This window comes from Symphalangus syndactylus, chromosome 4 (genome assembly GCF_028878055.3).
Source record: "Symphalangus syndactylus isolate Jambi chromosome 4, NHGRI_mSymSyn1-v2.1_pri, whole genome shotgun sequence".
NCBI lineage: Eukaryota > Metazoa > Chordata > Mammalia > Primates > Hylobatidae > Symphalangus > Symphalangus syndactylus.
Genome location: NC_072426.2, coordinates 95,697,573 through 95,710,733, shown reverse-complemented (window position 1 = coordinate 95,710,733; position 13,161 = coordinate 95,697,573). Strand labels below are relative to the sequence as shown.

Here is a 13,161-nt window from a genome sequence, read left to right as displayed (position 1 = left end):
CCTCTCTACGGCTCAGCCTCTGTGGCCCAGCATCTACGGCCCACAAGTCCTCCCTCCATCCCTCCATGCATTCAGAGCTTCGCTTCAACACCAAGTCCCAGCACATTCACGAAGCTCTCCTCAGCTTCTCCAGCAGATGCTGCTGGCTCCATTCTCTTAAGTTTGATGAAGCAAGTCAGCCAGTTCACTAGTAAAGTAAAGAGGAGGCACGGGAGGTGTGGGGAGTGGGAATGAGAAGGAAACATTAGGCACTGAGCACTCGAAAGGTCCAGCGGGCACTCACCAAGTTCTGCCATTTCTGCCTCCCAAGAGAGGCCTGGTGGGAATGACTTGAGGAGTCCCATATTTAGATGGTAATGAGAGCCACTAGAGGTGAATGAGAGTATCTGGGGAAAGTACGTAGCATACCGAGTTGTTTTATAAAAGAAAAAGCCTGTTTGTGCATCTGTATCAGTTGATCTGTCTCATAATGTCACTCTCATGAGTGTCCCACTCCCCCAACAAGGCCCCAAGCTACGGACTAGAATTACATCCTGTGCACCCCAGCCCCTGTCTATACCCCACTCCCACCTGAGCCAGGCACTTCAATGCTCGCGGTGACAGAGGCAGGCAGTGCAGCACCATTAGCCCCATCTTACAGATGAAGATACTGAGACTCACCCCAGGGGCAGGGAGTTGAGAATCCTCAAGGGAAAAAACCCAGGTGTTTCCCTGAATCAAAGGGAAAAAACAAAGGACTGCATGGGGCTCCAAGTGACCAAGCTAGACTCAGTTACTGGGAAAAACAAGAGACCCAACTGAGCCACTCAGAAGTAAACAATTCTGTCGTCTACCTACCACCAGCTGGGGCGAAAGGTGTTCTCTTGTTCCCTACAGATCCATGTATCAAATCTGGGACAAGAGAAAGCTACATAATTTCAGAGTCCCCCAGTGACTGGAAATGTCCTGAAATTGTAGTGGGAAGGCCTAACCAGGAACAGGAAAAACCACCCCTAGACAAGGAATCAGGGGCACTGGGCTTGGCCTTGACTCGGGCACCTTTCTGCCCTGCAGCTTCTTCCTTAAGACAGGGCCCTGGAACCCAATGACAGGAAGATCATAAGACACCACTTATCTCCCTGGGGCTGCCACAGAGTTAATGAGACATGAAGATAGGACACAAAATCCTGAATGACAATGCCCTGTCAATACTGGAATAAGAGCCACACCTCCAACAAAAAAACCACAACACTGTGTGTCTCCTAGCCACTCCACACCCCCAGGCCTGAGCGTGGTGGGTTTAAATATCTGGGGATCTAACTCAGCAAGAGTTGCCCCGATGGGTTGGGTTTGCTCACCGGCCCACCAACACCCAGGCCCATGTCCTCCCCAGTTTCCTTCCAGTTCCAGGCCCCACGTGGTAGGCTGCTGCCGATGCAGATCCCTCAGCACCCAAGTGCCAGTGGGGGATGGGCATTCTGGATCAGGAGCCCACACAGGGTGTGGAATCCATCAAGGAAGCTCCTAGGTGGGTGATGGCATCACCTCCAACAGAGAGACGGTGCCAAAGCAGCCACCCCTTGACGCTAAGGATCCCAGGGAGCCAGCTAGTTCCTCTCTCAGGCTCCACAATGGCCTCAAACTGAGGCCAATTCACACCCAGAGCACGGAGTGGAAATCACTCAGGAGTGGAAGGAGGCAGGACCAAGTGCTGGGTTTTCCTGACTATAGCTCCTCAAGGAAGAAGACTTCCATTCCTTCAGCCAGAGCTGCTCTCTTATGCACTGAGCTTTGACCATAAGGAACACTTTCTGGCTAAAAGAAAAAAAAGCAAAAAACTGGAGACCTACAACACAGCAATTCACCCTTCACAAAGGAGCCTCCCCACCACTGGGGCAGTGGCTCACGCCTGTAATCCCAACACTTTTGGGAGGCTGAGACAAGCAGATCGCTTGAGCTCAGGAGTTCGAGACCATCCTGGACAACATGGAGAAACCCATTGCTACAAAATATACAAAAATTAGCTGGTGTGGTGGCATGTGCCTGTGGTCCCAGCTACTTGGGGGGCTGAGGCAGGAGAATGGCTTGAAACCGGGAGGCGGAGGCTGCAGTAAGCCGAGATTGTGCCACTGCACTCCAGCCTGGGTGACACAGTGAGACCCTGTCTCAAAAAAAAAAAAAAAGCCCCCAACACACCAGTTTGCTGACACACCGTGTCATCCTCTCCCCCAGGGGCTTCAGGTGGCATCTTGCCATACCAAATACTGTCCTAACTTTTTTCTTTTTTTTGAGAAGGAGTCTTGATCTGTCACCCAGGCTGGAATGCAGTGGCACCATGTCAGCTCACTGCAACCTCCACCTCCCAGATTCAAGTGATTCTCCTGCCTCAGCTTCCCAAGTAGCTGGGACTACAGGTGCCCACAACCATGCCCAGCTGATTTTTGTATTTTTAGTAGAGACGGGGTTTCACCATGTTGGCCAGGCTGGTCTCAAACTCCTGGCCTTAAGTGATCTGCCTGCCTCGGCCTCCCAAAGTGCTGGGATTACAGGCATGAGCCACCATACCCAGCCAACTTTTTTCTAATGCATTAAATAAAATGAACTTAACTTCTCCTTGAAAAGTATTTTTCTAAGGATTTCATGATCCTCTCCAAAGTCACAGAACTCTGCATTGTGGTAAAACTGGAGTCTGAAATCAATGCCCTAGGGGATAAAATCCAAACCCTAATCTCTGCCTTCCTTAGAGGTCAAAACTAGCTCCTAGAACTTCAGCCCCATGAGGCCCCACATTCTCCACCAGGCACGGAAAGGGTGAGACCTAATTAATGGCAATTGATCCATCAATCAATTTTCAGAGATTAAGGTGAGCGTTGATTCACATGCTTCCCAACGCAGACTTCTAGTCTGTACTAAGTTCTGTGTTTTAGGAAAGACTTTCGGAAACAGATCTTAACTTCTTCATTGAGAGATAGATTAGATAGATACATAGATACAATTAAAAAGAAAAAAATTACTTTGTTGAGATCCCCTCTGTCCTTATCCTCATGGCCACATCTGACAGTCCCTTCCTAGCATCTCCCAAAGCACTATCCCAGGAAAGGACTAGGTTTGCCCAGCAACTCTGACATGACCACAACTGGGGGGAAGGAACGCAGGTTTGAGGGACAGAGATGCAAGTCAGAAGCTCAAAGTGGAGACAGGAGGGCCACCAATGAAATGACCTGCTGTGTGGCCAGCAGTTTAGTCTCTCTGTCAGTTTCCTGCAGCTATAAAAAGTGAGGTTAAGATGGCCAATATAAGAGAGCTGTTACCAGGAATGCCTTATAAAATCATTCCCTTAATAAGTGGGGCTTTTAACAGCCAAATAAATGGGTTCCATCAGCCTTTGACCATCAAGTTGCTAAGGGCAGTTCCTCAGCCCTCTCGGTTCACTTGTTTTTCTTTCATACATATATCTTTATTTATTTTTACTATACCTATCGATTCACTGTTAAAACAAGGACAAGACCTAGAAAGATGGCACTTTGTTTCCTGGCTCTGAACAAGTTAAATCCAAAAATAGGTTATAATTCAAAATTCCTGGGCTCAATACTTTCTGAGCATTTTAACCACTCCAAGCCAGAGTTTTCTCTCTGGCAAAGAATAACAGAAAGCTCACACAGTGGCAACGACAATTGAACGTGATAAAGCAGAGCGCCTGCCACAATAGTAGATGCCCAATAAATGCTAGTTCTCCTCCTCCCTCAGTGCCATGTCTTCTTCCTCCACCTGCCTTGTCTAAAAGGTTGGCTTCCACACTCCGAGGCCAGGCCAGGACAAGCCTACCACTTGTCACAAACTCCCGCCAGTATCCGTTCTTGCACCCAGACACACACTTACAAATCAGTCATCCCCAAGACCAAAGACACAGGGTTCCAAAAGGCACCCTCAAGGGAACCAGTCACCAGCCTTCCTCCTTAAGCAGCTCGGTGCTCTCAGGGAGAGAACTTAGCCCCAGCAGCCACTACTAGGATTTTCCCATGGGCAATGCAACTTCCCCAACTTTTCCGGGCCCACAGTTTCCAAAGAAACCCAGGCAGGCACTGTGCACAATCAGCCACAAGTCTGGGCGAGACTGGGCTCTGAACAGAGGAAAGGGAGCTGGGACAGCCAGAAAATGAAAAGGCAGCGGTGGCCCCGGCACAGGAGGGCAGGGACCAAAATTTAAGAGTAGGGGTCCTGGCCCAGGTCCCATTCTTTTAGGCGGTACCCTTGGTTAAAGGCTAGCAGAGGGTCCCAAACGACTAGCGGATGGTGAGGAGCCTCAGAAAAGGGACTGATGGGCATCCTCCGAGGTACCCCCTACCCGCTACTGGACCTGGTGGCCGCCGGGGACCCTGCCGCCGAGGCACCTGAGAGTGAAGGCCTTCAGCGGGGGGGCATTGTTCACAGCGCACGGCGGGACTGGAGGAGGCGGCGGGACTTCGGGGTCCGCGCACCGCCGCCTCCCCAACTGGGCCAGAGAAGCGAGTCAACCGAGGCCATCGCCAGGTGGAGCGGCGGCCCCGGCGAGGTCCCCCTCGGCCAGCAGGAGAGAGAGGCGGAGAGCGCGTCCCAGAGGCGGGGGCCGAGGGTCTGCCACTCACCCGCGCCTTCTGCGGGCTGCGGCGGCCCGACGACGCCGTTCAGGTAGAGAATGGGCAGCAGGTGAGGCTGCGTCTTCTCCAGCGCCGCCCGCAGGTCCTGGAAGTGGTCCCGCTCCTTGGCCAGGAGCAGCTTGAGCAGCAGCTCCGCCTTGGCGCCTCCCGCCTCCTCGTCCAGCTGCCGCCGCTCGCCGGGACTGAGCGCTCCCGCGGCCTCCAGCAGCCCGAGCACGGCTTCCACCTCCGTCATGGCCTGGGCCAGGCTCTGCTGACACTGGGCGAGCAGCTCCCGGCGCTGGGGCTCCATGGTGGCGGGCCGCGCCGCCCCGCCCCGCTGGACGCCTCCCGGTCCCCCCGAGGCCGGCGGGCGGGCAGGCGAGCGCCTCGGCAGCAGCTCTAGCGCGCCGGGAGCCGCGAGGCGGCGGTAGCCATGGGCCGGGGCTGGGGCCGGGGCCTGGGCGGGCTAGGGGCCCGGGGCGGCAGGCGGCGCTCAGCAGCGGCCGCCTCCCGGGCTCCGGAGCGCAGCCATGTTGGCTGCCGCGGCGGCGGGACTGGAAAAGGAGGAGGAGGAGACGGAGGAGGAGAAGGAGGAGGCGGAGGTGGGGACGGCGGCCGGGGCGCGCCCCGAGGCCGGGCTCCAGCCGGGCATGCTCCCCCTCCCCCTCAGCCTCCGCGCGCGCCGCCCGCCCCGCGAGAAAACTCGCCCCGAAAGCCGGGCCGCGCGCCGCCCCCAGAGCGAGACTACAACTCCCGGGAGAAAGTCTCCTGGGCCGTGTTCCCCGGGCCCCCGACGGCTCTGGCCCGGCTCGGAGGCCGCCTCGGTCCCCGTGCACCCCGGCCCGGCTCACCGGGGCCCCGCGGCCGCCACCCGCTCCGCCGTGGCCACAGCCCCGCCGCCGCCGGCCCGTCCCTCCTCTCTCCCCTCCCCAGGCCGTCCCTCCGGGAGGCGGCAGCAGCGGAGGAGGGGACGGGCAGAGGGGAGGGGAGGGGTCCCCGCCCCCGGCCCGCCCGCTAGGCGGGGACGCGGCGCCTGCTGGTTACCGGTCCCCCGAGGCCCAGGCGCTGCCGGGGGTGGTGGACACGGAGTCAGGCCTGGCACGCGGCCAGCCCACAAGCTGCTGGAGACCCCCTCATACAAATCTTGCCCCCAGTCCAGTGGGTCCTAATCTGAGAACTCCAAAATAAAGCCTGGAGACAAGTGGTGGAGAGGGTTTCCCCTAAATTTGGATATCTCCAGATTAAGACCTCCGCCGAATCCGTGAGGCTTTCCCTCTCCAAGGAGCTCCTAAGTAGAGAATTTCCCAGTAAAATCGCCTCAACTGCGGTATATAGGCTGTTTCCCGCGCCAGCATTTGAGAAGAGCTGGTCCCCAGAGTGTAAAGGAGTTGGGATGTTGGCAGGAGGAAGGGTGTGTCGTAGGATGAGGAAGAGAAAGATGGGCGTCTGCGGTGCAGTCCTTGGTCTCTCTGGCAAGTGAAGCGCTCTCCCCCTAAATGTCTCTGAGGGAGACAAATCAGCGGACTACCTTGCTTCCTTTGATGACCTGGAAAGAATCTGCAGTCCCGCTTGAAGCCCAAGAATGTCTTCTCTTCTACGACAGCCGTTTGTGGACACATACTGCTTACCTCCCTGACTGCAGGACAAGGTCCTTCAAAGCTGGAACCCTTACTGCGCTCAGTGACCCTGCAGTGCTCCTCTGTAGGGTGGCAACCAAGGTCCATTTCAAATATCTGCGTTGGAATGAGTGGATCTCGCTGGGGGTGGGAGTCACTTTGTCTACCCACACTGCCAGTCCCAGCCACATGCCTTCTCTCTTCCCTCAAAAAGCAATGTCTTCTTAGTCTGCTTCTTCAAGGGGAGAAGTTTTTATTTATGGAAATGAACTCACTATATGGTAGAAAGAACAGGAGTATCAGAATTTGCACTTTGGACTTGGACTCCCCTCTAAGCAGCTGCACAAGGTGGAACAAAGCAATAACCCTTGCTGATCTGTTTTGTCCTCAGGAGAAATGGTGGAGGGAGAATGTATTAGATCAGGGGTTCTTAGCCTTGGCTTCATGAATAAGCTCAAGGATGTCAATGAAGCTTTCGACATGATCTCAACTTTTTTGTGAACATTTATATATTTTTCTGGGATGGGGTCCATAGAGTTACCAAGTTCTTTAAGGCCTCCAGATGGACCCCAATATGGCAGAACTGAACTATTTAAAGATACCTGCCTGCTCTGGTAGTCTGACCCTCTATGGCTAAGCAAGGTTTTAGGGGAGTGGAAGGCTGGCCATTGCAACAGTATCAGGGTTCCAGACAGGCTCCCTGGCTCTTCCCTCCCACTCCTGCTCCTGAGATATAGTTCTTCTTTCTGGCCGCCACTTCCCTTAGGGCAACCCCAGAGCTTAAATCATCAGCAAGGCAGTCACCTTTCAGGCACCTTTCATCTGGCATCTGTGTTCTTAGCTGGATTAACTAGAAAGCTAAGTGGAGGAAGGAAGATGAAAGTGGAGGAAGCGGAAAAGAGGAAAAGTTGGAGACTAATTTGGCTTATGGTTAGAAGCATATTTTTTGGCCAGGCGAAGTGGCTCATGCCTGTAATCCCAGCACTTTGGGAGGCTGAGGTAGGCGGATTGCCTGAGCTCAGGAGTTGGAGACCAGCCTGGCCAACATGGTAAAACCCCGTCTCTAACAAAAATACAAAAATTTAGCCAGGCATGATGGTGCATGACTGCAATCCCAGCTGTTCGGGAGGCTGAGGCATGAGAATTTCTTGAACCCAGGAGGTGAAGGTTGCAGTGAGCTGAGATTGCACCACTGCACTCCAGCCTGGGTGACAGAGCAAGACTCTGTCTCAAAAACAAACAAACAAACTTATTTTCTGGGACAGAGTCTCACTCTGTCGCCCAGGCTGGATTGCAATGGGGCAAACACAGCTCACTGCAGCCTCAATTTCTTGGGCTCAAGCAACTATCCTGCCTCAGCCTCCCGAGTAGCTGGGACCATAGGTGCTTGCCACCACACCTGGCTAATTTTTTTAATATTTTGTAGACACAGGGTCTTGCCACATTGCCCAGGCAGGTTGTGAACTCCTGGGCTCAAATTATCCTCCCGCCTCAGTCCCCCAAATTTCTAGAATTACAGATATGAGTCACCACCCAGACCAATTTTAGGATTCCTTTAGCAATGACCTTGGTGTGACCTTGTACTTCTGCAGCATTTTATACCTTCTGGGGCACACCCTTGTAGTGGGTTGAATTGTGTTCCCCCAAAAGATATGTTCTAGTCCTAACTCCCAGTACTTGTGAATGTGACTTATTTAGAAATAGGGTCTTTGCAGATGTTGTAATCAAGTTCAAATGAGGTCATACTGGATTAGGGCAGGTCCTCATCCAATAACTGGTGTTCTTATTAGAATAGGGAAATTTGGATGCAGAGACACAGAGAAAATGCCATGTGAAGATGGATCAGAGACTGAAGTGATGCGGCTGCAAGCTGAGGAATGTGAAGAATGGCCGGCCACCACCGGAAGCTAGGGGGGACGCCGGCACAGATTCTCCCTGAGAGCCTCCAGAAGAAACCAACCCTCCAACACCTGGATTTCAGACTTCTGACCTTGAGAAGTGTGAGCCAATAAAACAACTGCAGTGGAGTCAGTGGTTCTTGTTTTAAGCCACCCAGTTTGTGGTCATTGGTTATGGCAGTCCTAAGAAACTCAAACTCGCCTCAGCACAGTGAGGAGGTGAGAAGGACAAAGACTGGGTCCCTATTTTACAAATCACCCAATCACTTCACTCTTCTACTGCCTAAGGACATCTCTGTAGATTTACCCACCTTTCCTACTTTATTCTGGTCTTAGAAAAAGAGAGCTCCTCATCTTGAGGAGAACCCTTCCATGCTCTGGATATAATCTGTGTATCCCTCTCCTCCCCCCAACACCCGCACTCACACACAGTCTGCTTCTGCTTTGGTTTGGGTCCCTTCTCATTTGTCAAAAACAGGCTTGAGTCTCCCCATTCTCAAGGGTCCTCCCTTTCCTTTCACGTTTCCTTTGGAAACAATCATTGCTTGACTTTGGGACCTCCACATCTCATAGACTGCTCACTGCTTGGTTGGTGCTTTACAATCAGCTTTTTTTAAAAAAAAAAAAAAAATTCTTGTGTTTGTTCGCTTTTTTAAATTTATTTTATTTGTTTTTCTGGAGACAGAGTCTCACTCTTGCCCAGGCTGGAGTGCAGTGGCGTGATTTTGGCTCACTGCAACCTCCACTTCCAGGGTTCAAGCGATTCTCCTGCCTCAGCCTCCCGAGTAGCTGGGACTACAAGTGCATGCCACGAAGCCCGGATAATTTTTGTATTTTTAGTAGAGATGGGGTTTCGCCATGTTGGCCAGGCTGGTCTCGAACTCCTGACCTCAGGTGATCCACCCACCTTGGCCTCCCAAAGTGCTGGGATTACAGGCGTGAGCCACCATGCCCAGCCTATTTATTTATTTTATTTATTTATTGGAGACAGAGTCTTGCTCTATTGCCCAGGCTGGAATGCAGTGGGCTGACTGCAACCTCTGCCTCCCGTGCTCAAGTGATTCTCCTGCCTCAGCCTCCTGAGTAGCTGGGATTACAGGTGCATACGACCACACCTGGCTAATTTTTTTTTTTTTTTTTGAGATGGAGTTTCACTCTTGTTGCCCAGGCTGGAGTGCAATGGTGTGATCTCAGCTCACGGCAACCTCCACCTTCCAGGTTCAAGCGATTCTCCTGCTTCAGCCTCCTGAGTAGTTGGGATTACAGGCATGTGCCACCACACCCGGCTAATTTTGTAATTTTACTAGAGACGGGGTTTCTCCATGTTGGTCAGGCTGGTCTCGAACTCCCGACCTCAGGTGATCTGCCATCCTCGGCCTCCCAAAGTGCTGGGATTACAGGCATGAGCCACCGCGCCCACCCTGTTTATTTATTTTATTTATTTATTGGAGACAGAGTCTTGCTCTGTTGCCCAGGCTGGAATGCAGTGGGCTCACTGCAACCTCTGCCTCCCATGCTCAAGTGATTCTCCTGCCTCAGCCTCCTGAGTAGCTGGGATTACAGGTGTGTATGACCACACCTTGCTAATTTTTTTTTTTTTTTTTTTTTTTTGAGACAGAGTTTCACTCTTGTTGCCCAGGCTGGAGTGCAATGGCATGATCTCGACTCACCGCAACCTCCACCTTCCAGGTTCAAACGATTCTCCTGCTACAGCCTCCTGAGTGGCTGGGATTACAGGCATGTGCCACCACACCCGGCTAATTTTGTAATTTTAGTAGAGATGGGGTTTCTCCATGTTGGTCAGGCTGGTCTTGAACTCCCGACCTCAGGTGATCTGCCCTCCTTGGCCTCCCAAAGTGCTGGGATTACAGGCATGAGCCCCCATGCCCGGCCTTAATTTTTGTATTTTTAGTAGAGATGTGGTTTCACCATGTTGGCCAAACTGGTCTTGAACTCGTAGCCTCAAGAGATCCACCTCTTGGGCCTCCCAAAGTGTTGGATTACAGGCGTGAGCCACTGTGCCCCGCCCTATTTATTTATTTTTAGAGATAGATTCTTACTCTGTCTACCAGACTGAAGTGCAGTGGCACCATCATACCTCACTACAGCCTCCAACTCCTCAAGTGATCCTCCCACCTCAGCCTCCCAAGTAGCTGAGACTGCAGATACCATCATCACACCTAGGTATTCTGTTATTTTTATTTTTGTAGAGACAGAGTCTCGTTATGTTGCCCAGGCTAGGCTCAAACTCCTGGCCTCAAGCTATCCTCCTGCCTTGGTCTCCCAAAGTGCTGGGATTACAGACATGAGCCACCATGCCCCACCTATAATCAGGCTTCTCAGCACAACTCCCCATAGAAAACTGTTGTCTCCCATCCTGATGCCACCTCCAGGCCTTATCCTTCACACCTCCTCTACTGTCAACTCTGCTGGGTTTCATCCACTGGGGACATCTTGTTCTCCCACCTTCCTCTCCCTCCTCCCTGGCTCCTTTCTCTCTAAGGTTGACTCTTCAATCCTCTTCTGTCCCTCCCTTCTGCAGAGGAGCTGGACAGAAATGAGCTCAGTGCCCAGCTCTGACACTCACTGGCTATGTGTCCTGGGGCTAGGTACTGTACTTCCCGGAGCCTCAATTTCTGCATCTCTAAAGTGGCAATAAGTATCACCCTTTGGTAGGGTTATTAGGAGAATTAAATGATAGGACTTATACAAAGCCCTCCACAATGCCTGGTGTCTGGCAGGCATATAAACTCCCTAATGTTAGAGCAGGCAACTCCTGTAGGTCAGAATGCCTGATTGAAATGCTGGCTTGGCAACTTATGAGCTGAGCAATGTTGGGTAAACCTCCATCTGCCTCGCTTTCCTCCTGTGTGAAATGGGGATGTCAATAACAGTATCAAAGTAGCTAGCGCTCAATCCGTGGTAAGTACCACTGTTCTTTTGGCTTCCCTCTGAGAGGAAAGACTCCACAGCATGTAGCAACAGGTTTTGAACAGATGTTTTTAGTTTCCTGAATGAATGGTTGTGGACTCTAGCTGAAAGATTTCCATTTAGCTTGTCTTCAGACAGCGAGGCAGGGGCCCCCAGTACCTTGTTATCTGCTGTATCTCCACAGCACTGTACCAGACATGTGGTAGGTGCTCAATAGATAGTATTTTTAATTAATAGGTGAACATATGAATGAATGAACAAACTAAAGAGTTTTGCATTGAGGCCCTACTTCAAAATAATATCAACTAAAAATGGGAAGATGGGGAAGGAAAGCACCTCAAAAAGGAGAAGTGGCTGGGCGCCGTGGCTCACACCTATAATCCCAGCACTTTGGAAAGCCGAGGCAGGATTGCTTGAGCCCAGAAGTTTGAGACCAGCCTGAGCAACATAGTGAGACCAGTGTCTATAAAAAATAAAACAGGAGAAGCATCAGAAGCAAAATGAGAGAAGGTCACAAATTCTCCCTGGTGCCACAGGAAATGGGTGGCAGGTTGGGAACTTAATGCAGGGACCATGAACTCTGCCCACTGCAGAGTGGCCACTGCTGGGGCGCTAAGCACCAGGAGCTCCACCCTGTCCTGCTTTGTCCTGCTGATAAACTTGGCCTACCAGGCCCCACTGCTCTTCCCAGCTGCTCAAGTGACTGAGGAGGAGGATTACTTGAACCCAAGTTCGAGGCCAAATGGGGTAACATAGTGAGACTCTGCCTCTAAAATATTTTCTTTGGGTAATAAAAAAGAAAAGAGATGCCCCTGCTCAGAAATTCAGACCTAAACTGATGGCACCAAGGCAAATATAGCCCTGAGGGCACAGCCCCCTCAAGCTTTCTGCAAGCACAGTGCTGTCTGGGAGTATTAACTCTTTGACTCTGAGCCCATTCTTCACATTTCAGCTTAGATGTTAACCTTTAGGAAGCCATGCATGCCTTACCAACCTCCTTGGAAAGGGTTTGGTGTCTCTGCTACATGCTCTCATTGCAACTTTTTACTCCCTTTATTAAGGTTTATCAGTGTGTATTTTTTTGTTTGTTTTTGTTCGGGGTTTTTTTTTTTTTTTTTTTTTGAGATAGAGTCTCGCTCTTGTTCCCCAGGCTGGAGTGCAATGGCGCGATCTCAGCTCACTGCAACCTCCGCCTCCTGGGTTCAAGCGATTCTCCTGGCTCCTGCCTCAGCCTTCCAAGTACCTGAGATTACAGATGCCCACCACCACGCTCGGCTAATTTTTGTATTTTTAGTACAGATGGGTTTTCACCATGTTGGCCAGGCTAGTCTCAAACTCCTGACGTCAGGTGATCCGCCCACCTCAGCCTCCCAAAGTGCTAGGGTTACAGGTGTGAGCCACTGCGCCCGGCTTATCAGCGTAATCCCAGCTACTCAGGAGGCTGAGGCAGGAGAATCGCTTGAACCTGAGAGGCAGAGGTTGCAGTGAGAAGAGATCGTGCCACTGCACTCCAGCCCAGGTGACAGAGTAAGACTCTGTCTTAAAAAAAAAAAAATTACGTTTCTTTTCTATATTCCTGTGATAAACAGAATATCTCCCCTTCCAAGCTCCTAAAAGACAACCATGCTCCAGTCCCTGGAAGCTGTGAAGATGTTTGTTATATGGCTACAGGGACTTCACAGATGTGATTAAAGTTCTGGACTTTAAGATAGGGAGAGTAGGTCGGGCACAGTGGCTCACATCTGTAATCCCAGCACTTTGGGAGGCTGAAGCAGGTGGATCACCTGAGGTCAGGAGTTCAAGACCACCCTGGCCAACATGGTGAAACCCCATCTCTACTAAAAATACAAAAATTAGCTGGGCGTGGTGGCACGTGCCTGTAATCCCAGCTACTTGGGAGGCTGAGGCAGGAGAATTGCTTGAACCCGGGAGGTAGAGGTTGCAGTGAGCTGAGATTGCACCACTGCACTCCAGCCTGGGTGACAGAGTGAGACTCTGTCTCCAAAAAAATAAAAATAGAAATCAAATAAAAAAAGGGCGAGTAGGCTGGGCACGGTGGCTCACACTTGTAATCCCAGCATTTTGGGAGGCCGAGGTGGGTGGATCACCGGAGGTCAG

The 13,161-nt window shown here is 51.8% G+C and overlaps 2 protein-coding genes across 4 annotated transcripts in view; one reads left to right on the top strand and one right to left on the bottom strand.

Moving 5' to 3' along the window:
• Positions 1 to 5,155, bottom strand: part of DLG5 (discs large MAGUK scaffold protein 5) — a 137,457-nt gene extending 132,302 nt beyond the window's left edge. The window contains exon 1 of one of the 3 annotated variants that reach the window (XM_055275587.2): positions 4,605 to 5,155. In XM_055275587.2, coding sequence (XP_055131562.1) covers positions 4,605 to 4,908 — 304 coding nt within the window. In that variant the 5' untranslated portion in view covers positions 4,909 to 5,155. The remainder of the gene's footprint in view (positions 1 to 4,604) is intronic. The other 2 variants (XM_055275588.2, XM_055275592.2) reach the window with 2 other exon arrangements.
• LOC129480976 (uncharacterized) lies at positions 4,062 to 8,241 on the top strand. Its single transcript, XM_055275640.1, has 2 exons — positions 4,062 to 4,665; positions 8,005 to 8,241. The coding sequence occupies exon 1, from the start codon at positions 4,298 to 4,300 to the stop codon at positions 4,649 to 4,651; it is 354 nt and encodes a 117-aa protein (XP_055131615.1). The 5' UTR covers positions 4,062 to 4,297; the 3' UTR covers positions 4,652 to 4,665; positions 8,005 to 8,241.
• The last annotated feature ends 4,920 nt before the right edge of the window (positions 8,242 to 13,161 follow it).

Coding starts and splice junctions, on each gene's coding strand:
- LOC129480976 (XM_055275640.1), top strand. CDS start 4,298: ATGGGCATCCTCCGAGGTACCCCCTACCCGCTACTGGACCTGGTGGCC.